Source organism: Aotus nancymaae, unplaced genomic scaffold (assembly GCF_030222135.1).
Source record: "Aotus nancymaae isolate 86718 unplaced genomic scaffold, 86718_ANA_hifiasm-v0.15.2.pri h1tg000210l, whole genome shotgun sequence".
Classification (NCBI taxonomy): domain Eukaryota; kingdom Metazoa; phylum Chordata; class Mammalia; order Primates; family Aotidae; genus Aotus; species Aotus nancymaae.
In genome coordinates, this window is record NW_026988625.1 from 2,596,987 (window position 1) to 2,622,581 (window position 25,595).

The 25,595-nt window shown below is 54.4% G+C and overlaps 2 protein-coding genes and 1 long non-coding RNA gene across 4 annotated transcripts in view; 1 reads left to right on the top strand and 2 right to left on the bottom strand.

Annotated features, from left to right (window-relative positions):
- The window catches only part of SMARCB1 (SWI/SNF related, matrix associated, actin dependent regulator of chromatin, subfamily b, member 1), a 42,965-nt gene extending 35,265 nt beyond the window's left edge, over nt 1-7,700 (bottom strand). Inside the window, exons 1-3 of one of the 2 annotated variants that reach the window (XM_012454109.3) lie at nt 7,593-7,700; nt 3,077-3,188; nt 1,232-1,361 (exon numbers count right to left, since the gene is read on the bottom strand). In XM_012454109.3, coding sequence (XP_012309532.1) covers nt 1,232-1,361; nt 3,077-3,188; nt 7,593-7,685 — 335 coding nt within the window. In that variant the 5' untranslated portion in view covers nt 7,686-7,700. Of the gene's footprint in view, nt 1-1,231; nt 1,362-3,049; nt 3,189-7,592 lie in introns of both variants that reach the window. The other variant, XM_012454108.3, reaches the window with a different exon arrangement.
- On the top strand, nt 7,555-14,190 carry LOC135273037 (uncharacterized). The gene is made up of 3 exons (XR_010340929.1): nt 7,555-7,715; nt 11,812-12,669; nt 13,512-14,190. It is a non-coding gene; the product is annotated as an uncharacterized LOC135273037 (long non-coding RNA).
- Nucleotides 10,166-21,196, bottom strand: MMP11 (matrix metallopeptidase 11). The gene is made up of 8 exons (XM_064371869.1): nt 21,083-21,196; nt 15,315-15,544; nt 14,245-14,388; nt 14,032-14,165; nt 13,320-13,561; nt 13,012-13,228; nt 11,947-12,204; nt 10,166-11,054 (listed from the first exon to the last, which is right to left on the bottom strand). Exons 1-8 carry the CDS (start codon nt 21,194-21,196, stop codon nt 10,921-10,923), a joined length of 1,473 nt encoding a protein of 490 aa, XP_064227939.1. The 3' UTR covers nt 10,166-10,920.
- Nucleotides 21,197-25,595: the final 4,399 nt, after the last annotated feature.

A 25,595-nucleotide genomic window follows, 5' to 3' on the forward strand; every position in this document is an offset into this window, starting at 1 on the left:
AACATAGTTAACTCCTGGGTCCAAGCAACCCTCCTGCCTTGACTTCCCAAAGTGCTGGAATTACAGGCATAAGCCACCATGCCCAGTCTTATGCTTGAAATTTTTGAAATTACGCATGAATGCAAATTCCTCCCATGTTTGCTTACTCCTTGTACTTCAAGGTGTGGACCATCTTTTACCTATTTGTTGGGGTATCCAAGTTTGTTGTATAAATCGAGATGTACAGATTCTAGATATAACATCATAACTTTCTAGTTACTTGTCTTTTTAATTATTACTGTAAATACTCTTCTAAAGGTTCTAAGTTTTGTTTGTTGTTGGTGGTGGTGCTTTGTTTGTTTCTGAGATGGAGTTTCACTCTTGTTGCCCAGACTGGAGTGCAATGGCACGATCTCAGCTTACTGCAACCTCCACCTCCCGGGTTCAAGCGATTCTCCTGCCTCAGCCTCCCAAGTTGCTGGGATTACAGGCATATGCCACCACGCCTGGCTAATTTTATATTTTTAGTAGAGATGGGGTTTCTTCATGTTGGTCAGGCTGGTCTCAAACTCCCGACCTCGGGTGATCCGCCCACCTTGGCCTCCCAGTGCTGGGATTACAGGCGTGAGCCAGCGCGACTGGCCAGCTTCTAAGTTTGTATACATTCAAATCTATTATTTGTTTCTTTTGTGAGTTTATGTGAGCCACTAATTTTTCTGACAAATTATTCCCACTATTTGTTTTTTAAGAGATGAGGTCTTGCTGTGTTGCCCCAGGCTTGTGAACTCCCGGCCTCAAGCAATGCCTCAGCCTTCCAAAGAGCTGGGATTACAAGTGTGAGCCACTGTGCCCCACGAGTCTCACTTTCCAAGCATTCATAACTGTTTCCAGAATCCAGGACTTGGCTTATGTTTCTTAGAAATTCCAATGATACAGAAGAAGCTTATAAATCTGGCTAAGAAAATACATGAGCACAGAGGAAACTGTTAAAAAGTGTTTTAATACAAAAACTAGCCAGGCGTGGTGGCAGGTGCCTATAATCCCAGCTACTCAGGAGGTTGAAGCAGGAGAATTGCTTGAAGCTGGGATGTAGAGGTTGCAGTGAGCCAAGATCGTGCCACTGCACTCCAGAGACTCCGTCTCAAAAAAAAAAAAAAAAGTGTTTCAATTCAACTTCAATCCAAGCAGTTCTTGAGTCTGAGAAAAGACCTCACAGGTGTCCCCAGAGATGCCCTGGACAGGAACGCATTACCTGAGGTAGGTGGGGGGCTCCGTGCTGATAGACACAGCCTTGTACTTCTCATCGTTGCCGTCCAGAATCTCTTCCACTTCTGAGGCTTTTAACAGGGTCACACTGGTGGCTAGAGTCGTGTATCCGTGATCTGTAACAGACAGACGTCACTGGGTCACTCTGCTGGTGGCGGTGGCACGCAGCAGCCAGCCAAGTGGATGCAGCACATCAAAGTCCTCGCATGCAGGAGGTGGGAAAAGCAAGGTGTCAAACTTACTACTGCCGAATGCTGGCCTCTTCCAAAAGGGCAACCTGGACTGAGTGCTTTACTTCCAAGTCCTACTGGGTAGAGCCTCCAATAGGACTGATTTGGACTCATCTGCCCCAGGACCACTGGCTCAGGGGCAGAGGGAAGTGCTCAGGGCAGCACCAACAACTACAATACAGCACAGCCAGCAGGGACACTTGACTCCAGAACATATCCTCTTGGTCCTCACTCAGAGGAAAAGAAAAGCCCCAGAGTAACACCCCAGTGGGAAGAGGTCTGACACCACCACAATCCACAACACGATGCGAGGTGGAGAGATGGAATGGAAGATGGAAGAACACTTTTCTTTTAAAACAAGAGCCCAGAGGGTTGGAAAGAGCTGCTTCACACCAAACACGAATTTCCATCCCTGAGCTGGTCCAGACGTGCTGCCTGGAAAGCAGGACAGATTCTAGGCGGCTAGACCCCTAGCTCTTCTGGGGATCCTCCATCAAGAATTGCTACCTGTTTGCAGGCCCAGCCTGGCTTCTCCTGGAGAAATCAATCGCTTATGGGGAAGGTGTCTCCCAAGACTTAGGCCAGGGACTTGCGGAGGGGGAAGCAAAGCTGGGGACTCACTGTTAGCAACTGATGCTCTGCTGGGGGAGGAGGGAGAACAAATAGGAAACTGTTTTAAGCAAGTGAGTGGAAATGTCATTGCAGCAGATCAAAAAGAAGCTCCGGCTCCTGCATTAAAAGAACCACTACTTTCCCACAGTGGACAAAACCACAGCAGCACCTACAGACACAAACACACAGGACAGGACAGACTAGGAAGCATTGCGCCTACGAAGCATTGTGCACACGCTCACAGACACACCCAGGCCCAAGGCAGCTCTCTACAAGGCGCCATTGCCACGTGGGAGGCAGTTTCGCCACCTGGCAAAGGGCATGCTGTGTCCATACCCCAATGTCTCCATGGGAGTGTCTCCCACGGAGCCCCCAGAGTGTCTGAAGCACCCTTTCACCCTGCACAGAGCTGCCGTGACCCAAAGCTCACTAGTTTCACTAGTGTTCGGTGGCTCAACTAGCAAGCCCCAGGCACACACCAGGAGCAGGGACATGCACATGAGCTCTAGCACACTGGCTGCCAGGATGAAGTGCTATGGGATGGATGTGCTCTGGGACGCAAGCGTGAAAGCCCCAGAGGGGAGTGGGAGCTGGGGCCACCACCCGCCACTTGGGCTGCATGGAAGATGATTATGGCGACACACCCACGGCAGATGGCAGAGCATCGCAGCATTCCTAAAACGTTTTGAGACCAACATGTCTTCACAGCACCTGCTAGTGTCCTGGCCCCGGCCCACTCATGTACCCACTGGCCCTGTTGGAAATACCTGACGGTGGACCACCAATGGCTCCCTGGAGCTGCTTCCTCACCTGGAGGGCTCACAGGGCGGCCCGCCCCGGGATGCTCCCTGCCCGACTAAGGCCAAGGCTGCAGTGAAGACACTCTGGAGTGAAAACGTTTTATCTCCATGACATAAGCGAGTGGTTTTGAAACAGGTTTACAAACCCTCGTGAAGACGCACCCTTAGTGTTAGGTTTTGTTTTTTTACCATGTGACGATGCAACTATTTTCTTCCTCTCTTCCACAGTGGCTAGTCGCCTCCAGAGTGAGGGGTATCTCTTGTACAGAGAACCTCGGAACATACGGAGGTAGTTTCCCACCTATGAGTAAAGCAAGAAGGCTCATTATGAGGGTCGCAGCGCCACAGGGAAGGGGAGGGTCCTGGCACAGACTGCATCAAGCAACAGACAAATAGGCCTCAAGGTGGCCCCCAGGCGCCAAGCTTTTCGCGGCATTAAACACATTCTGCTGATACCAAGGGTTCAAGAGCAGTGCACAGCTGGCCAGCATGTGTGTGCATCTTGACAATAGAACCAAGTTCTGAAAGGCCTGGCCAGATGCCTGAGAGGGAGGCCCCCAGAGCTCAGCAAGAAGCTTGTAGTGATTTTGATTTTGGACTAAGGATCTCTGGCATTTTCCAGAAATGCAAGGCCTCTGTGACCTTCTTTTATCTTAAGGACGAGACTTTGATATTTTTACAATGTAATAAACACCAAAAGGTCTTTTAATTTTAGACAGATGCCAGATAATTTTCCCCATGGCCTGTGTTGCTTTGTTTAGTAACAAAACCCAAAGCAGGGACACCAAAGGAATTTTCCAAAGGGTTTACAAAGCACTTATTGGCAATCACCAGACTGCTATATAAATAATCACTGACCCAAACAATGGCTTCAGTTTGCTTGTACCAAATACTGAAAGTGTGATTTCCTTAAGGAAAATAAATCTAGTCCTAAAGTTTTTATGAGAGCACCCTATTGTCTCACTGACTTTTCAAGTATGATCACTTCAGAGTCACACTGCAGGGGATGACTAGTAGATGGGGTGCAGGTGCTGGCTCCGTCTTTAACCAGGGATCACTTGCAGTTTTCTGGGTCTATTTACTCATCTGCCAAATGCTCAGCAACCCTGATTTTTCACCCCATGAAGGACCACTTCTATTATTTTTCCCATTTTATCTACCCAACATAGTAAGTATTTTTAATTTTTAAATTTATTTTTAATTATGATTATTTTTGAGATAAGGTCTCGCTCTGTCACCCAGGCTGGAGTGCAGTGGTGCAATCATAGCTCACTGCAGCCTTGAACTCCCCAGCTCAAGTGATCCTCCTGCCTCAGCCTCCTGAATAGATGGGACTATAGCTGTGCACCACCATGACTGGCTTATTTTGTATTTTCTGTAGATACGGGGTTTACCATGTTGCCTAGGCTGGTCTTGAACTCCTGGGCTCAAGCAATCTGCCTGCCTCGGCCTCCCAAAGTGCTGGGATTACAGGTGTGAGCCACATACCCGGCCTAATTATTAAAAAAAAAAAAAGCATTTGTAGAGGTAAGGGTCTCACTATGTTGCTCAGGCTGGTCTTAAACTCTTGGACTCAAGTGATTCTCCTGCCTCAGCCTCCCAAAGTGCTGGGATTATAGGTGTGAGCCACCACACCTGGCCATACCATTAAATAAAAACGTTTCTCCATTTTTCTTCAGTGATGTACATAATCAACAACCAGGGCTGCTAAACGCAGTGAGAGAAGAGCTGCCACAGCGAGTCACTCGCTTTCCACACAGAGAGCACAGACCCCTCTGTGTTATTTGGCTTGTGCATCAGTATCATCCAGTATCATGGTAAATGTAGAATTTCCATTACGTTTTTGAAAAGAAATTGACAACACCCTCCCCTCTGACTACCTTGCAGGCCCTGCAGGGATCTGAGACTCCTAGATGCCCCGCAAAGCCCCTTCAGAACTAGGAAACTGGGCTTGCCTTCCTGGCTTTCCCCTGAACCAGCCTTTGACCTCTCAGTACCTGGTTTCCTGAATATAAAATGAAGGTGCTGGGCTTGGGTATCTGTTAGGGTCCTCGAAGCTCCATGACTCTGGCTTAGTAAATACAGCTGTCTGTTAATGGCAGAACAGTGACACATACTCATAGTAAATGCAGACGCCCTCCCAAGGCGCAGAGAGGCACTGGGGATGTTGCTACGGCTGGCCCACCTCTCTGAATACAGTGTCTGTTTTCCATAGGGTGGGGGCCATCCATCCACTATTGTCACTGGAGCTATTGATTTCAATAGAGCTCTGACCTCAAACCCTTGCCTAAACTCCAAAGGTCTGATGATTAAGTCAGGCCCAAGAGAACAAACTTGCCTCTCCATCTGAGTCTCTTATAGGCTGGGCCTCAGGAAAACTATTCTTACTAGGAGGCCCAGGAGTGAAGGGGGCTGAAAAACAAGACTGTAATTAGCTTTCTAAAAACTAAAATGTGCTTTGGGGAAGATCCTGGAGACCATCTAGTCTAAGCATCACATTATCCACATGAGAAACGTGACACCAAGGCAGAGGAGGGCTGGAATCAGGCCTCCCAAGGTTCTTCCCACTTGGCCACTTACAGCTTCTCAATTTGCTCCAACTAATAAATAAAAGCTTTCTTTTGAAGTGTCACCCACTCTGAGCCAATCTAACTACTTTTACATCCATTAGATCAGGTAAACAACTTGCTTAGTATCACATGATGAAACTCATGTTTTGCATCCTGTAGTTAGGCAGGTGCCTACTAGCCAATGAGGACAATGCTGAACTGCAGCAGAAGGACAGGCACTGGCTCCATCTCCCCAGCACTGCCATCTTTGAACAGTTGCAATTTAAGTGACAATGTGAAAATTTTATTGCATCCTCCACTTTTTGTTTTATAAAAATTGATGAAGACGAGGTACAGTGGCTCACACCTATAATCCCAGCATTTTGGGAGGCCGAGGTGGGCAGATCACTTGAGCTCATGAGTTTAAGACCAACCTGGGCAATATGGTAAAACCCCATCTTTACTAAAAATATAAAAATTAGCCAGGCATGGTGGTGTGTGCCTGTAGTCCCAGCTACTTGAGAGACTGAGGTGAGAGGATGGCTTGAGCCTGGGTTGCAGAGAGCCGAGATTGCACCACTCCACTCCAGCCTGAGTGATAGAGTCAGATCTTGTCCCCCTCAAAAAAAAAGGTGGAAAAATGCTAACACTAAAGTTCTGATGCTATTGACCTTAGTCTCATCCATGGGACTCAGGGTGACCATCTTGAGGCTTCATTCATTCATGCTATGCTCAACTGTGAAGGCAAAAACCCACAAGTTTAAAAAGTATGAATGGGCCTAGTGTGAATGTGGTGGCTCACACCTGAAATTCCAGCACTTTGAGAGGCTGAGGTACAAGGATCACTTGAGCCCAGGAGTTCAAGACCAGCCTGGGCAACACAGCAAAACTCCATCTCTAAAAAAAAAATACAAAAAGTAGCCGGGCATGGTGACGTACGCCCGTAGTCCCACCTACTTGGGAGGCTGAGGCAAGAGGATCACTTGACCCCAGGAGGTCAAGGCTGCAGTGAACCGAGATCGCACCACTGTACCAAAGCCTGGGCAACAAAGTGAGACCTTTTTTCAATAATAAAATAAAATAAGATAAAACCTATTAATAAGGCCAGGCGTAGTGGCTCACACCTGTAATCCCAGCACTTGGGGAGGCTGGGGCAGGTGGATCATGAGTTCAGGAGTTCAAGACCAGCCTGGCCAACGTGGTGAAACCCTATCTCTACTAAAAATACAAAAATTAGGTGGGCGTGGTGGCAGACACCTGTAATCCCAGCTACTCAGGAGGCTGAGGCAGGGAACTGCTTGAACCTGGGAGGCGGAGGTTGCAGTGAGCCGAGATCGTGCCACTGCACTCTATCCTGGTGACAGAGCGAGACTCCGTTTCAAAAATAAGTAAATAAATGACAAAAAACAAGAACTTAATATACTTGGGACAAACACTCGTTTAAGGGCCAATTGAGGGTTTTTCCAAAGGCAGTCATTCAGTTGATGCAACAAAATACTGCCACTCTATTTAAGGATTAAAGATCCTTGTTTTCTTGCCCTGTAATAATCCAGAATCAGTTCACAGGTATGGAAAGTGTCAATTGCTTAAAGAATCAGCTTAGGCATGGGGCCCTTACCCACCCAAAAGCAAACATCTCCCTCCAATCTGTTTCTTCACTGGTAAACAAAGGTCAAAACACCTCTACTGCCCACCTAAGAGGCAACAAACACAATAGGGATGAACCCTCACTAAGCCCGGGGGTTTCCAGCCTGCCATTTCAGGACCCCACGAGTAGCAATGAGGGGAGGGGTGCACGTGAAATTTACAACATCTAAAAAGAGTCAAAGGCAGCAGTGCGGTCCCCCAAGCGTCGCAGGGGCTAACCCGACATTCCATTTCTTTGAGTCTGGCGGGAAATCAACCCAGCGCGGAACCAGTGGAACCTCTCGCGGCGCCATAAAGCCCTGGCAGCACTGCAGACGGCAGACCTCGGCGAAATGGGTAGGGAAACCCAAATCGATGAGGGGGCGGGGCCACGCCAACACGCCCACTAGGCCACGCCCCGCGCGCGCGCCCGCCCCGATGAATGGAGACGCGCGCTATCGGCGCACGGGCCCGCCCTGGGGCTCCCGCGGGGCCGAGCCCGGGGAGGGCGAGGACGCGCCGCAGGCTACCTCGGAGCCGATCATGTAGAACTCGCCGTCATCCTCCAGCTGGAACTTCACGGGCTTCTGCCCGAAGGTCTTGCTCAGCGCCATCATCATCATTGCGGCGGCAGAGACGGGCGGCCGGAGCCGGTCAGCGAGGGATCCGGTGGGCTGGGGTGGGGCCTGGGCGGGGCTGGGGCGTGCCGGGCCGAGGGAAACCGAAGCCAGAAGGCGAAATGCGCAACGGGCCGGGTACCGGCGCCTCAGCCGGGCTCCTCAGCCGCCGCCTCCGCAGACGACCAGGCCGCCCTCAGTGCGCAGGCGCTGGCGTTGACGCTGACGCGCGCGCCGCCGCTCAAACAAAAGGCCGGGCGCGCCTCCGCGGACCCCTTAAAGGAGTCACGACTAATTTCTTTTCCTCCCAGGCTGCCTCCCAAGTCGTGGTGTAGAAAGGAAAGCTTCTCACGGACAAAAATAGCCACTGCTTTCTCAGTCTTACAGCCAGGACTGGAACGGAGCCCAGGGGAAAAGAAACGAAGTGAGGCTTGAAGGAGAAGGACCTAGTATCTGGAAGCCTGAGTGGTCTGGGCATGTTTGTAACTCCAGGCTCGTGCCTTAGCTTCCCAAACCCTAAAACAGGCAATGCAACTGAGCAGATAGGCGGGCCCCTAGGAACAGATATCCCAGTTCCGGGCCTACGACTGTTTCTGCAGCTGTGGAGGTGGGCAAAATGACAACAGCGGATAAGGACTGGCAATATTCAAAGGCCCAGATGGTATTTGGTTTGGCTGGTGCATCAGATAAACATGGGAGGGAAGGGACACTTTCCACCTCCATTCCTTTCTTAGCTCTACGCTCTGCTTACCTGAGCCCTGCAGTGGGACGGGAAACCAGGCTCCGCCTCTTGGTTCCTACAGCCCGAAGCTAGTGAAACTAAAGAAAGTCTCAAAGCAATCGTGTATCTGATTAAATAATGCAGTGAGTAAAAAAGTGGCCCACCACTGATGATTTCATACGGTTCAGTCTACTGAAATTACAGCTGTGGCTGGGTACAGTGGCTCATGCCTGTAATCCCAACTCTTTAGGAGGCCAAGGCAGAGAGCATCACTTGAAGCCAGGAGTTTAAGACCAGACTGGACAACACAGCAAGTCCCTGTCTCTACAAAAATTTTAAAATAAATAAGCTGGGTGTGGCGTGGTAGTGTGCGCCTGTAGCCCCAGCTACTTGGGAAGTGGTAAGGGGAGGATCCCTTGAGCCCAGGAGTTCCGGGTTATAGTGAGCTGATTGCACCACTGCACTCCAGCCTGGGCAACAAAGGGAGAACCTGTCTCTCTTAAAAAAAAAAAAAAATGCGGCCGGGCGCGGTGGCTCATGCCTGTAATCCCAGCACTTTGGGATGCCGAGGCGGGTGGATCACAAGGTCAAGAGATCAAGACCATCCTGGTCAACATGGTGAAACCCCGTCTCTACTAAAAATACAAAAAATTAGCTGGGCATGGTGGCGCGTGCCTGTAATCCCAGCTACTCAGGAGGCTGAGGCAGGAGAATTGCCTGAAGCCAGGAGGCGGAGGTTGCGGTGAGCCGAGATCGTGCCATTGCACTCCAGCCTGGGTAACGAGAGTGAAACTCCGTCTCAAAAAAAAAAAAAAAAAAAAAAATGCAACTATGATAAATGCTATTATGAAGACACACATGGGGTTGGAAGGTAGGACGAGGCCCTGGAGAGTTGGGAAGGGCAGTAACCGAAACTGATTTCCTCTGTGGCCTCACAGTGGTGGGAAACCAAAGTACAGTCATCCCTCAGTGTCCATGGGAATTGGTTCCAGGACCCCCTGAAGATAACAAAGTCCACAGATCCTCAAGTCCCTTATATAAAATGGTGTCGTATTTGCATATAACATACATATGTTTTCCTGTATACCTTAAATCATCTCTAGATTCCTTATATTACCTAATGCAATGCAAATGCTATATAAATAGTTGTTATATTATATTGTTTAGGGAACAATGACAAGGAAAAACGTCTGTACATGTTCAGTACAGAGGCAACCCTCCCAAGTAGCTGGGATTACAGGCTCCTGCCACCACACCCAGCTAATTTTTGTACTTTTAGTAGAGATGGGGTTTCACCATGTTGGCCAGGCTGGTCTCAAACTCCTGACCTCAGGTGATCCACCCACCTCAGCCTCCCAAAGAGCTGGGATTTCAGGCAGGAGCCACTGCAGCCGGCAGCATCCTTTTTTTAAACATTTTTTTTCTACCAGGGGTTAGTTGAGTCTATGGATGCAGAAACCACAGCTATGTATGGAAGGCTGAGTGTGTTTCACGATGGGCTGGGCTGTGGCAGGAGCAGATAAAATGACCACCACTTTGGTGGATGAACGGAGGGGACAAGTAGGAAAGTGTGGAGCCAGTTAAGAAGCCACTGTAGCAAAATGTGATGTAATGGAGCAAGAGGAGCCCTGAGCACTGTGCCCAGCCCCAAGGGCCAGAGGGTTGGGTTGGGGAACTGCGACCCTGGCTCCCAGGATAGGGCTGGACAGCGGCCAGGCCTCCTGATCCTGGCTGAACATTCACAGAAAGAGACCAAGCAGGCAACTAGAAAACAACTGTGTTTAATGACAGTCCTCAGTTTAAAAAAAAAAAAAGGCTTTGTACACACTGTACACATATTTACAATGGCTTTGGAGGATAGCAGTGCTACAATTAGGGCTTCAGGAGTATCCGGCCTGGGACAGGATTGAGGTATGTTGCAGCCTCCAGGGCCCGGGGGTCTCCTGCAGGAAGAATCCCCCTCCCCAGTTAACTGTGAACTCTTTGGCCTGGATTCTGGAGAACAGATTTCCAGGATTGTCAGCCAGAAGTCAGACAGATGCAAGCACCTACCCAGAGCTGACCTCAGGAAACGGCCCTGCCCTATGGCCCAGTTGCTCAGCCAGGGCTGAAGGCCAGCACCTTGCTTCGGTGCCAGCCCCTGGCAGGAACCTCACAACAGGGATAGAGCAAGGACACTCCAGTTCCCCCAGCCATGCCATGGTACTACCCTGAGGGACAGGGATAGAGACAGGGCAGCCAGGTTTGTCAGGACCTGCATAGCTGGCCCAAGACTGCCCTTCCTCTTAAGTCATGTCAAAACCTCCCTGCCCAGTCTGAGACGGTCATTGGCAGGTAACCACGACCTGCGTGGCCCTCCCTGCAGTTGTCATGATGGTTGTACCCCACCCCATCCCCCCTGAGGAGACATGGGCTCAGTCCCATGCCTGGTGCCTACAGCCACAAAGATGGCCATGGATCTCTAGCCTGATATCCATGGCCTGGCAGGGGTCAGCACCCCTGAGGGCATCCAAGCCACAGTCAGAGGAAAGTGTTGGCAGGCTCGGCACAGCCGAAGAAGTCGGGACCCACGAGACGGGGGAAGCCTTCCAGAGCCTTCACCTTCACAGGGTCAAACTTCCAGTAGAGGCGGCCGCGCAGGAAGTAGGCATAGCCTGAGAAGAGAATGCGGTCAAGCCTGGGCGAGTGGACACTGGGCCCTACTCCTACCTGTCAGGCTGTGCCAGGGATGGGCACTAAGGGAGGGCTGTGTGGGCAGGCCTTGGCCACTGCTGAGTTCCTCGAGGAAGGAGAGTCCAGGGCCAACCTTTCAGAACCTCTCTTCCCTCTAGGGAGCCCTTCTGCCTGCCCCAGATTCTGGGCTGGGTTAGTACTCAGCCTGACAGGTACCCAGAGCCTCAGAGGCCCGAGTCCCACCTCTCAGAAAAGCAAGTCCCGTTGCCCCCACCACCCTCCACATCACGCTCTCCTGCACCCACTAGCCAGGCTCTTGAAGGGCATCCTGGAGTCCTGGAGCTGGAGGCTACCCTAGGATAGCTCTCCCAGCAGGTCCTGATGTGGGAGAAAGGACAGAAGAGGGGCCCAGGAGCAGAGGGAGTACTGAACTTTGAGTCCTGGACCTCTGTGGTTGTGGGAGACTGGGTGGGTCAGTGGTTAGGAGCAGGGACCACCAGGGTGGAAGGCCAGGTTAGGGGCCTCAGGGCCTGAGCCTCTGTTTGCTCCTCCTGAAACTGGGTTGACAACAGGTATCACATCAGAGGGCTGTTCTAGGAACTGGATGAGACCACTAAGGAGCTTAGAGCATTGTTGGCCCTCAGTGCACAGCAGTTGATTGTTCTACTAGCTGTGGCTGAGGAACCAGGGTAAGACCTTGCCCCTCTCTGACCCTCAGTCTCCTCATCTGCAACATAGAATATAGCACCACCCAGCCACTGAGAGGAGGGCAGACGGCGCTGGACAAAGGACCTGTAATGAAGAGCCGGGCAGGCATGTGGAACATGAGGCTGCTGTGCCCACCTCCCACCAGCTGCCCCTCCCCCAACACACCATCAGCATCCTGGAAGGCAGCATCGATCTCAGGAGGTACCCCTCGCCAGTCAGTGGCCCTGCGGGGCACAGGACTGTCTACACGCTGGGTGCTGGGGTGGAAACGCCAGTAGTCCCTGCCTCGGAAGAAGTAGATCTTGTTCTTCTCGGGACCCCAGACCAAGGCAGCATGGACCGGGGACCTCACCAGGCCCAGCTCGGTGAGAGGTGCAGGGCCCAGGACTGGCTTTTCACCGTCGTATACCCAGTACTGAGCACCTGCCGAAGAGGGAAGGCTGCAAGGACCTGCCCAGCCACCACTGCCATGCCCAGCCATGGTGGACCTGCTTGGCCACCACCACAGACTCTCCCAGCCTCAGTTTCCTCATTAGTAAAACATGCAGGCCAATAATGCCTGCTCAGCACCCCACCCACGGAGGGAAGTGGGAGGCCTGGGATAAGCTAGGGCGGTGAATGCTCAGTAAATTGTGTACGGGTGAGGTTCCTCTCTGCCTGGGCTCCTGCTCCTTCCACTGGCATTTGGCTGACCACTTTCTGGGCCTCTGCAGGCTGGGCTGCCCTAGAACCCATGCAGCTTTCCCAGGCTGTGCCTTCATTTGTGAGGTCCCTGGCATCTGCAATGCTCTAGGCTCTCCACTCTGCCAGTTGAAGATGGAAATCCCAGCTCTGGGATGACAGACCTGGATCAGTTTCCTGTCCTGCCTCTTCCCAGCTGCACTCTGGGTGAGTCATTTCACTGCCTCTGAGACCCAGAGGCCTCATCTCTAGAACCCCGCCCCATGCGTAGCTTTGAGGGTTGAATGCACCAACACGCGGCCCCACCTTGCAATCCCTTCCACGCTACTCCTAGCTTAAGAGCCACCTCCGGGGGCCTCCTAGCTGTGCCTGAGGAGTGAGCCACACTCTCTTCCTTGGCTCCCAGGCTTTGGGGAACCTCTCCCTGCCCACTGTGTCCCTGAGGATCCATCTGTCTGTCCCTGCGGATCCATCTGTCTGTCCCTGCCCTTGGCCATGACATTCCTGGCTCTGGGAAGTCTCTCAAGCAGATCCCCAACCCCCACTCACCTTGGAAGAACCAAATGTGGCCCTGGGCATCCTCGAAGGCAGCATTCACAGGGCTGGGCAGTCCCTGCCAGTGGCGAGAGGCCAATGCCGGGTAGCCGGGCTGCAGCTGGCCCCCACGCAGGCGCCACACGAAGCCCGCTTTGAAGAAAAAGAGCTCGCCTCGGATGGTGGCAACCGCGTCAAAGGAGGCCTCACAGGCATCCGGTGGGGCTTCCGGCTGTAGGGGGAGAGAGGGACACATGCTGAGGGCACATGCTACAGCCACAGTGGCCAGGAGAAGAGTGGGGGAACTGCGGACAGGGCCTCACCTCCAGCGGTGCAATCTCATTGGTGTCTATCCCAGCCTGGGGGCCCAGGGCTGGGGTCCTGGAGGAGACAGTGGGCTGGGGCTGGCCATATAGGTGTTGGATGCCCCTGCGGTCATCTAGGCTGAGACTCAGTGGGTAGCGAAAGGTATAGAAGGCGGACATCAGGGCCTTGGCTTCTTTTGTGTGTTGCAGCCCCAGGACATGGCCAAATTCGTGGGCTGCCACCTGCAGCAGGTCTGTGCCTGGAAAAGGGAGGTGGCTCAGCAACCCCCAAACCTTCTACCTAAGATAGGACACCCAGCTCCAGATCCCAGCTCAGTGACCTTGGTGAGTCCCCATTCTCTTTTTTTAATTATTTTTATTTTTTGAGATGGAGTCTCACTCTGTTGCCTAGGCTATAGGGCAGTGGCGCGATCTCGGCTCACTGCAGCCTCCACCTCCCAGGTTCAAGTGATTTTTCCTGTCTCAGCCTCCCAATTAGCTGGGACTACAAGTGTGTGCTACTGTGCCCAGCTGATTTTTTATATTTTAGTACAGATGGGGTTTCACCATGTTAGCCAGGATGGTCTCAATCTCCTGACCTCGTGATCCACCCGCCTCGGCCTCACAAAGTGCTGGGATTACAGGCGTGAGCCACCGTGTCCGGCTGGCAAGTCCCCAGTCTCTATGATCTTCTGTTGCCCCATCTGGAAAAGTGGTCCTCAGCCCATACCCTGGTCGTCCCCGATAGTCCAGGTCTCATCATAGTCGAAGTGGACGTCCCCTTCTCTGTGGGTCTTAGGAAAGAAGGCATGGGCCAGGATGCCCCCAGGCCCATCAAACGGCAGGTTGTCCCCATGCCAGTACCTACAGATGAGTGGGGGTGGGGTCAGTGGCTGCTGGCAGGTGGGGCTGTTCCTGGAGGGGTCCCAGGCTGCCCATTCACCTGGCAAAGTCGATCATGATGTCAGCACGGCCCTCATGAACCTCAGTGAAGGTGAGTGGTGTCACGTCGCTCCACACCCTTAGGGCCTCTGCCATTGTCTGCCGCACTTGCTCCTGCACCAGCTGCCATGGAAACCGGAGGATCCTGGAGGGAGATGGAGGGGCCTAGGCCTCAGGGCAGGAATAGCCCCTCATGGCTGAGGCACCAGGATGCTTGGTGGGTGTGTGAACACTCGGGACACAGGCCAGGTGTGCTCTGGGCCACAGCTGCAGCGTACTGGTCTCCCTGGCCACACATACATGTGTATGTGGTTTGCTCATACTCGGGCAGTGTCTGCATTCAGTGGAAAGAACCAGGACCAGGGGTCCCAAGACCCCCGTCCTAGACCTGACAGTGCCACTCACTGTGGGGAGACCTTGGCTCCTTAAGCCTCCATTGGTTCCCAGGCCCCTACCTAGGAAATTCTGAAGACCCCAGTCTCAGCTCCAGTGCTGTGTGACACCAACCCATTCTTCACTCCCAGGCTGGGTCCCCACCCACAGGATGTGTGAGCCCCGGCTTCCCCATCACCTGCCCAGGGTCCTCCCAGGTCACCCAATGACATGCCCACTTTTGCCTCTTCCTGCTTACCACTGTCTCCACTTGCTCAAAGCCCAAATGGTGATGGTAGAGTTGGACAATGACATGGCTGACACCCACCTCAGACTGACTCAGGATTGGGCTGTGTCTGCCTCATTCACCATGGATTCCCAGAGCCTGGTCCTCACAGGTCCCTAGTAATGGCTGCCTGAGTGACTGAACACCCATCTGCAGGCATGTGCTGGGACTCTTTGCATGATGACAGAGGCACTGCCCCTCTGCTGAGGGAGGGTCTCTTTAGGTGTGTGTGTCTGAGTTGGGGCTTCAGGGTGTTTGCCCATAGATGGCCTCCCTGGGGTTCAGCAGGCACACAGGTCTGTTAGACACGAAGATCTAGCCCTGATGTGTGTCTCAAGTGGCAGCTGTGAGGGCGGCCAGCTCACCCGCGGACACACAGGTGGCATCCTAGTGTCCTGCTCCCAGGCCCCTACCTGTAGGTGAGGTCCGTCTTCTCCCAGCGCCCGCCAGACAGCACAAACCTCTTCTGTCGGTTGCGGGCACTCAGCCCATCGGGTGGGTCAGGCACGCCGCAGCGGGGAGGCCTAAGGCTGCTGGCAGGCCGGGGGGCCTCCTGCGTGGCAGGAGCAAGTGCCAGACTACTGGAGAGGGCTGCATGCCAGGGCTGCGGCCCCCTCCTCTCTGCATGGCTGTGGTGGACATTCTAGACAGGAGAGATGACACAAGGGGCTGGTCAGGCCTAAGGTTCACATGGCCCACAGTTAGAGGTGTGGCCCATCAGCACACCCACATGCAACCCCAGCCCACTGTGTGGCTGGGCAAATGGGGAGGGAAGGGGCCCCGGCACGTGGCAGGGCCCTTTGGCATCTGGCTGGCTCTCTGGTTTCCTGGCACCTTGTTCCAAGGCATCAAGCTGTCCCCTCATGGAGGGGATGATGTCTACCTCCTGGAGGGCCCTGGGCTGCCTGTCACCTACTCCAGCTACTCAGGCCAATGAGGTCTGGGGTGGGGGCACACTGGGACTGGCTATGAGCCACACACTCCAGGAATGGGCCTCAAAAAGCTTCCTCCAAGGGAACACCAGGCGAGCTCCTCCTGCTCCCCACAGAAACTTGCTTCTAGCTCCCTTTCTTCCTGTGTCTGCTAAGTTCAGACACACCTGGGTCACCCCCCATGCTGCTGTCCCCGGTCCGTCATGTGAACAGGCTCCGCCCTCTCTCCTGCCCAGGATTCCCCCACCTCCTCCCCATCATGGAGCCAGCAGTGTGGCCTAAGTCAGTGTGACCTGACTGCTGGGGATGACACTGATTTGTGGACTGGACAAGGTGAGGCATATACAGCACCTAGCACAGGCCCAGCACCCGGAAGAGCACCTCGCCACTGAGGCCTGGCTTCTAGCAGAGGCGGTTTTGCTCACACCCTACCAGGGCTAGGAGTATGGTGGGAGCTAGATCTGTGATCTGCCTGCCCTCTTCAAGCGGGGAGGGTGGGGACAGTTAATAACCAAGTGACCAGCCCCACCCGCCAAAGCCCCAGGACCTCGAATGATGATTCAGACCTGAGCTACATCCTCCTACCCTCTGTAAGTCTCCAGGGCAGAAGTTACAGTTCTCGTACATGAGAAAAGCAGAAGCTCAGAGAGGTTGGGAGACCCTGCAAAGTCACCCAGCAAGGGTGTGGCAAGGCCAGGCCAGGACCCTGGCAGCCCAGGCCTAAGGCCAAGGCCTGGCTCTGGACACAGCACAGAGGCCAAGTCTTCCTGCACTGGAGGAGAGGGATGGAGCTGTACTGTTTGCTGAGAGGCTTAGCACCTGGCTGGGCTGGGCCACTGCAGCCTCCCCACAGCCATATTTGGGCCAGGAGCTTGGCCACTCAGGCCCCGCCTCAGCCTCAGCCTTTGGCAGCAATCCCAGACTCCAGACACCCCAGGGATCTGATCAGCATCCCAGCGTTCCCTGCTCCCAACCCCAGAGCTGGGGATCAAGAACACCCCACCATGAAGGGGAGCCTTCTGAACATGGAGGCTATGGAACTACTAAGGGGGGTGAGGCCTGCAGCAGCTGCCCCCCCAGTTTCCGAGATTGCTCATTGCATAGTTACCTGCCAGAGTGCAGTCTCACTGAGTCATGGGTTCTGGCTGATTCTGGCCTTACTGTTTTTTTTTTGTTGTTGTTTTATTTTTTGAGACAGAGTTTCACTCTTGTTGCCCAGGCTGGAGTGTAGTGGCACGATCTCGGCTCACTGCAACCTCCACCTTCCAGGTTCAAGTGATTTTTCGGCCTCCGCCTCCCGGGTAGGAGGAATGCCTGGCTAACTTTTGTATTTTTAGTAGGTTTTGCCATGTTGGTCAGGCTGGTCTTGAACTCCTGACCTCAGGTGATCCACTTGTCTCGGCCTCCCAAAGTGTTGAGATTACAGCCGTGAGCCACTGCGGCCGGCCTGGGCTTATTGTTAATAAGTACTTATCACTGTTTCGGGCGACGACCTTGGCAACAGCTCCATGGACTTGCTCTTAGCCCCTGAGGGAACCTCTCACCAGCTCCACCATCAACCCCAATGGGCCTCAGAGGAGTTAAGCAGCTTGTTCAGGTAACAGCTGGCAGGCAGCAGACTGTGCTCACAGCCCACCCAGCTCCCTTCTACCTCTGCTCTGCTCTGCAGGGGTTGAGTCACCCTTCCCCTGGAGCAGGGACCCAGGCTGGCCTCACCTTGGTGACGGAAAAAAAGGAACTCCAGATTATTCAGCACCTGCTACCTCCTGGGCACTTTGCAGGCAGGTTCGTTGTGCTTCCAATACCCACCAGGGAGGTGGAGATGCTACATACCCAAGTTCTCCCACGGAGGACGTGGGCTGACACAAGGGCCTGTCCCTCCTCCTGGCCACACTGCCCCCTTGACCTACAGAAGAGACAGATTCCTTTCCCCAGCCTGGCAGGGGTATGAAGACCCTCCCTGGAAAGCGCAGAGCTGTACTGTCCCCTGGCAGCTCCAAACAGCCCAGAGCCCAGCCTGCCAGCTCTGTCTACGCCCATGGCCATAAATCTCCTCTCTCCTCTGCCCTCCAGTGAGGCCTGGTACAGACGGCCAAGGAGGGAGTGACATGGACATGCCCCACCCCCTCCACTGTCCCTTCCTGTCCTTCCCCCATGAGGTACCCAGTCCATGCCCAAAGCCCTAGATCATAACAGTCTTAGCGTAGCAAAAAGAGCCAATCATTGCGCTTCAGAGGGCCTCGTTCTATGCCATGGAGACTCTAGACAAGTCACCTTCCTCTCTTAGCCTCAATTTTCCTATCTGTCAAATGGGGATGGTGCTGCAGCAAAGGACTACATGACATTCTTCTGTAATGCCTGCTGCAGCGTCTGGCACAGAGAAGCACCTCTTACCTGGCCCTGTTCCTCGTCCCCTCCCATGCTTGGGAATCTACACTTGCCAGTCCCTACTGCTACCATCACCCACCAGCCCTCCAGCTCCCCAGCAAAATCTCCAGGCTTTAAATGGTAGAACAGAAGTCAAAGTAGGAGAGAGCTTTCAGGCCTAGAGGAGAAAAGTGCCTTGTGCAGGGTCTCCTGGCATATCAAGGTCTCTTCTCCATGTCCATGTCTCGTTCATTAAATTCATAGAAAGTGAGTGAGCAGGAGAGGCTAGAAACGAGGCCTCTAGCTAGTGAGGTTGTTTTTAGAGCCCATGAGCTCTTGGCCTCAGTTTCTCCGTGGCTGGGATAGGACACACACTCTTTGCCTCACGCCAGATGCCCTAACTACAAGGCCTGGCATGAAGCAACTTGCTACTTGTGAGACAGGTGAGCTTGGTCTTCCCAGGACTCTTGGGACTCAGTGAGGTGACGTGGCAGACATAGGCCACTCCTGGCCTCATCTACACCTCTGGGGAGTTTGAGGAACAGGCAGCTCCCCCATTTCCCAGAGGATGAGACAGAGCCCAGAGAGGTCAAGGACTTTGCCCAGGATCACACAGCAAGTCATGCAAGAGCTGGGCCTAGATCTGGGGCTCATGCCTCCTACCTCCAGAGCTTCCTCCTGTCTCCCTAGCTCTTGGCTTTTCTCCAAAACCCATTTTCCCAAGAAGCATTTCTGCTTTAGTGCATTCCCTCTGTCTCGGCCAGTAGCCTCCCTTGGCCTGCCCTGTGGTGGGTTCTTAGCTCACTCGGCCCCATCCTCCTCTGGCAGGCACCAAACCTCAGCCTCAGACACATTCAAGGAATTTCTCAGCTGACCCAGTGTCCTGGCAGAGCTGAGACTCAGAGTCACCCCCACCCTGGGGGTCAACTTGCAATCCCGAATGTGGGAGGCACCAGATAGAGGGAAGATAAGGGAGGACTCCAGGCTGCCAGGAAGCCATTGAGGAAGGCCAGGCTAGTTGTGTCCCTTTCTGGGTCTCAGTTTGCAGGCGGTCCATTGGGTATAATTAATCATAGTTATGCCTTCTAATGTCAGTGGGAGGTGGGCCTTCAAGGAGGGCACTTGTTAGGCTACAGAGGAAAGTGGGAGCATCACCATGCAGGTATGTAGCATCACGTCCCTGTGAGGCTCAGAGAGGTCAAGCAACCTGCCCAACTCGCACAGCTAGTTGGCAAGCAGGGAGATCTTCTCCCTGAAGCTTCCACCTAATCTTCCTATTCTCACCCCTCTCCTGCTGACTCCAGAAGGGATGGTAGCTTTGTCTCATCCATCGAGCTGCAGGGCTTCCGTCAGCCCTGAAAGCTGGTAACTGGGCTGAATAAATATTTACAGAGCTCTCCAGGCCCTGCTGAAGGCAGCCTAGCAATAAATATATCAGAGGTGACCCCAAATGCTCCCTGCATGTTTGCAGAGTGACAGACCACAGTCCAGCTCAGACCCCACCCCAATCTGGCCCCCAGCTCCAGCGCTGACCCTGCACAAGCGTCAAAGTGGCAGTTACAGGTGGCAGTGTCTCCAGTGTGCCTGGCCTCACCTCATTGCTCAGCAGTGGGCACAGCAGTAGGTACCGTTGCCCCCTCCCACCCTCACCCACATTAGAGATGGAGTGGGTGAGATTCTGAGGCACAGGAGGATTCACCCAGGGTCGCATGGTTCAAACCCAGATCTCTCCAGTTTCCAAACCTGTGGGTTCAACGGCTACCCATGGTGATTCCTGACTCTGTTCCAAGTCCTAGGGGACCAAGAGGGGCAGGTGAAGAGGCAGGACTCCAGACTGAAATGCCCCCATCCACTCTACCCCACCCATCCCATCCCTTTCTGCACCCATAGCCAGCACAGGACAAGGCTGCCCAGGGCAGAGCCGGAGTGGCTGGACAGAGGGTCCCAGCTGGTCAGGCCTCCCTCCTCACCAGACCAGTCTCGAGACTCCTGCCTGTCACCCCCTCCTGCTCCCTTCCCTGCTGGAGCTGTCTGGATGCCTCCACTGTAGGGTGGAGCCGCCCAGGCACCCAAAGAGCTGTGGACCCACAGTGGCCCAGGCTGGGACTGGTGCGCAGAGGTGCCCCAGGGTAGGGGCAGGTTTTGGGACACATGCAAGCTGTCAGGCACACTCCATGGCAGTCCCTGCTCTCCTCACTCTGCTGTCCTCTCTTACCTGGGCTTTCTTATCTCCTAAGCACATATTTTTTTCCCTTTCCTTTCCCTGCTTCTTTCTGACAGCCACCTCTCAGTCACACACACACTGCACTCATACTGTTTCATACTCGTGTACTCCTGGCTCCAAGCCTCCCGAAGCTGCTGCCGGCAGGTGCCCGCGGGGGACATCTCCAGGCTCGGACCCCATTTCCCACAGCACAGCGCCGCCCTCCCCAGCTGTCCCTTTATCCTCCATCCCATCGCACACCTGGAGGTGTGCTAACTTCGGCCACACACCTGCAGGCTGACACCTGCCTGGGACCTGCTCGGCTTTGTCCCTGCGATGAATAGGGGCCCCTGTAACCACTCCCTCTGCTACCTCCCCCAACACATACTCCAGCACCCGTGGCTGGAGCTCAAGGGGCTGGTCCCCATGCTGGGAGCAAGCGTGAGTCCAACGTGGAGTCCCCACTGGCCCGAGCGATGCCGGTGCCTACTCTCCTTCACACCCCCAGGGAACGGAAGCTCGCTGTCTACCACGCCCACAGGGAACCAGAAAGCGTTTCGGGTACCGGGCGCAGGAGGCCACCCGGGGCGCCCCCTTGGGTCCGGATCCGCCGCTGGGCCCAGCCCGCGTGCCCGGCGCCCCCTCGGCGAGGAGCGGCCGGCGGGTGGCGGGCACTCACCAGCGGCCGAGCCCGGACCAGCAGCAGCGGCGGCTGGAGCAGCAGCAGCAGCAGCAGCAACGGGAGCAGGAGGGCGCGCGAGGCCGCGCTGCGGAGCCAGGAGGCCGGAGCCATCCGCCCCGGGGCTGCTGGGCTTGCCGGGACGCGCGGGGCCACCGCCCCTTATAGCCTCCGCCCCACCACCCCCACCCCGGCCCGCCCCGGCCCCGCCCCCCGCCGCCTTTTGTTCTAAACTATCCTAGCCGCCGCGGCTGGGGTGAGGGAGATGGACCGGGAGGGCACAGACCGGCGGGGTCGATAGCCGGAGGCAGGGTCCTACCCCAGGTCTGGCCAAGTCCCTGTCTGGTGCTGGGTTACCCTGGCCAAACCCGTGCTGCTCTGGACCTCAGTTTCTCCGCTGGGTGGTGGGCGTCCAAAGCCTTAGACTTGGCTAGAGTCTGAGAGGAGTCGGGTTTCATGGGTCCCATCCCTACCCCCACCTTTGGAAAGCACATCCCACTGAGTCTCCTTGGTGGCCTGACCTCTGACCTCTGCTACAGGTGGTCCTACCCACAAGCAAGTTATCCCACCCCTCAGAGCCTCAACGGATTTTCTAGAAGATGACACCACAGCCCCTGTGAGAAAAGGGATATTATTTTATTTATTATTACTTTTTTTTTTTTTTTTGAGACACTGTCTCACTCTGTCTCCCAGGCTAGAGTGCAGTGGTGTGATCTCCACTCACTGCAACCTCCGCCTCCCAGGTTCAAGAGATTCTCCTGCCTCAGCCTCCCACGTGGCTGGGACAATAGACATGCGCCATCATGCCTGGCTAATTTTTGTATTTTTAGTAGAGATGGTTTCTCCATGTTGCCCAGGCTGGTTTCGAACTCCTGACCTCAAGTGATCTGCCTGCCTTGGCCTCCCAAAGTGCTGGGATTACAGGTGTGAGCCACCGTGCTCGGCCAGGAAAGGGATATTAAAATGTGTCCCAGGGGAAAGTGAGGCATATGGCAAGGACAGGCCAATCCTTCAGCTTGGGGCAGACCAAAGTTTACAGATAGGGAAACAGAGGCTCCAAAAGGGAGGGGCCAGACTTTTCCATACCAGCAGGCAAGTGGAGGGGTCAGGAGGTCCTCTAGCTGGTTAGCTGGGGGGAAGATGCCGTCAGAAGGCTGTGGGAGGTGTCTGAGTGGAGTACTGGGCCCCTAGGGTGTACCCTTGTCAGGTCCCCACAGGCCCCTGCAGACCGGAGACTTAAAGAAAGGAGGTAAGAATGAAAGGAGGGGGTGTGTCCACATTCTGGAAGGGATCCTTCAGTCTCATCCCTGATTTTTGGCATTACCCAATCCTGCTGTACACCCCCTGAAACGATGAAGGGCCTCACCACCTCACCAGGCGATCTGCTCCATCATGGGTGGCCCTGCAGAGCCAATATCCAGGCAGTGGCTCCCATCCTGGCAGGCAGGGCTCTGAGCTACTCTAAGGTGAGGCTGTTGTCAGGAAGCCTGAGCCAAGAAAGGGAAGCAGGTGGGGAAACGCTTCACAGTTTATCCAAGAAGACTCCATAGAGACTCCTAGAGGGCGAGGAGAAGTAAGACAGCAGTGATTTTTACAGCCTAGACTGTTAGACTGCTGGCAATCTTTTCTTTCTTTCTTCTTTTTTTCAGACAGAGTTTCACTCTTGTTACCCAGGCTGAAGTGCAATGGTGCGATCTTGGCTCACTGTAACATCTGCCTCCTGGGTTCAAGCGGTTCTCCAGCCTCAGCCTCCCGAGTAGCTGGGATTACAGGTGCCCACAACAACACCCAGATAATTTTTGTATTTTTAGTAGAGATGAGGTTTCTCCATGTTGGCTAGGCTGGTCTTGAACTTCCGACCTCAGGTGATCCGCCCACCTTGGCCTCCCAAAGTGCTGGGATTACAGGCATGAGCCACGCTCCTAGCCAGCAATCTTCTTTTTTTACTCATTTTTACTTATTTTTATCATTTTGAGACAAGGTCTTGCTCTGTCACTCAGGTTGGAGTGCAACAGTGTGCCCTTGGCTCACTGCAACCTCCGCTTTCCAGGCTCAAACGATCCTCCTGCCTTGGCCTCCCAAGTAGCTGGGACTATAGGTGTACATCACTAGGCCCTGCTAATTTTTGTATTTTTTCGTAGAGACAGGGTTTCACCATGTTGGCCAGGCTGGTCTCAAACTCCTGGACTGAAGCAATATGCCCGCCTGGGCCTCCCAAAGTTCTGGGATATAGACATGAGCCACTGTTCCCTGCTACAGTGACTCACTTTTTAAAAAGTAGGCCTTTTGCCAGGTGTAGTGGCTCATGCCTGTAATCCCAGCACTTTGGGAGACTGAGGCAGGCAGATCATTTGAGGTCAGGAGTTCGAGACCAGCCTGACCAACATGGTGAAACCCCGTCTCAACTAAAAATACAAAAATTAGCTGGTCATGGTGGTGTATGCCCGTAGTCCTAGCTACTTGGGAGGCTGAGACAGGAGAATCACTTGAACCTGGGAGGCGGAGGTTGCAGTGAGTGGAGATTGAGCCACGGGATTCCAGTTTGGGTGACAGAGTGAGACTCCATTAAAAAAAAAAAAGTAGGCATTTCAATGCTTGCTTCAGTCTCATCCTTTCAGCCTCATTTTCATTTGTGTAACCCACTTAAATGGTCTTGGGTGCCTCTGAGGTGCAAGCCCATGCCTTGTGGAACCTGCAGTCCATCAGCCATGGGAGCTGAAGTAACAGCTCTCTGCAGTTTAGGCCCAGGGGATCACCAAGACAAGAGAGTGTTCAGTTTGTTTGGTTTGGCAAACAGGAACCAGGTGGGCAGGGACTGCAAGAGCAAGGGAGGCTGGACCAGGTCTGGTGAGTCTGCCAGGAAAGAATGGCCCACCCTTTGTGTGCTCACCTCACTGGGAGGCCACCCTCAAGGTGGGTGGTCACCCCCCTTTGGAGAGGAGAAACTGAAGACGGGCTGGGGAAGAGCCCTGTTCACAGGCTGGCTGAACGGACTGCAGTGTGTGAGAGCACAGGGCTGCACACGGCTTCCATGTAGAGCATGCATGGCTGGGGACAGCTGTGTACACACAGAACTGAGCATGCCAGGCAGGGCCAAACGCCTCAGCCACCGCTCCCCTTGCCCCTCAATCTCCTCCTTCCTTACAGAAGGGCCTCCTGTCTTGCGTGGTGACCCACAACCCCACTTGTGGGTGCTTTTGCTCTTGGTGTTGCACCCTACCCACAGTCCCGGTGCCAGGAGTCATCTGCCAGCACAGCAAACAATAATGAGGGACAGTCCCTGCCTTCCCCCACCTAGGAGTAATAATACAGCCACTACAAAGTCACCCAGAAAACTCTATAAAAACCTCAAATTTGGCCGGGCGCGGTGGCTCACGCCTGTAATCCCAGCACTTTGGGAGCCTGAGGTGGGTGGATCACGAGGTCAGGAGTTTGAGGCCAGCCTGGCTAATATGGTGAAACCTCATCTCTACTAAAAATAAAAAAATTAGCTGGGTATGGTGGCGGGCGCCTGTAGTCCCAGCTACTCAGGAGGCTGAGGCAGGAGAATCGCTTGAACCTGGGAGGCGGAGGTTGCAGTGAGCTGAGATGGCACCATTGCACTCCAGCCTGGGCCGCAGAGCAAGACTCCGTCTCAAAAAAAGAAATAAATAAAAATTAAAACCTCAAGTTCCCAAAGAGCAAGAAAGCGTTCTAAATCCGTGCTCCAGTTCACCTTCTTGGCCTGGAACCAAGGTGCTAAAATTGCAAGGCCGCAGGATTCAAACTTGTGCTAGGTTTGACCGAGCCAGGCAAACGCTTCTAGGCCTTTGGGATAGACTCGCTCCTTGGATGTCTCGTAAAGGCCGTCAGTGTCCAGGGCTGCACCCGCGGGGCCTGGAACTAGGTGGGGTGGGCCGGCCCGGGGGTCAGGTGGGGTTGAGGGCCTCGCGGGGGGCCTCATCTCATCCCCCGCAGGCGCTACGCGAGGCTGCCGGGGCCAGCAGCGCATTTCGGCCGGGAGAGTCGAAGACGGATTGGGACGCCCCCTCGTGGGGGTTCTGGGGATGGGTCGCTCCAGGCCTTCCCCAGGGCCGCGCTTTTCAGCTCTAGGCCACCCGAGACCCCGAGGTCACGCGGTGGTCAGCAGACCCTGTCTGGTGGGAGGGGGCAGAGGGCGGAGCCCGGCCTGGAGCCTCGCGTGCCCTCCCTGGCTGGCCCTAGCCCGTCGCCTCCCCGTCTCCTCTCCCCTCCAGGGATCGCAAAACCCCCAACTCCGCTCCTTGCGCTCTGCAGTGGTCCTAACAGAAGGAACTGTCGCCCTCTTAAAGCCCTCGGCGCTTTGCGGCACTGGCCCGTGGTCCCCAGAACCCGCACAGCCTGCCAGGCGCAGGGAGGGAACAGGGTCCCATTTCCAGCCGAGATGGGCGCGGAGATCCAGAGCTGCTGGAAGGGAGCGGTCCGGAGGACGCGAGAAGGGCTACAGGCTAGGGGGCAGGGCCTCCCGCTGGGGGCGTGTCCCTGAGGCCCCGCC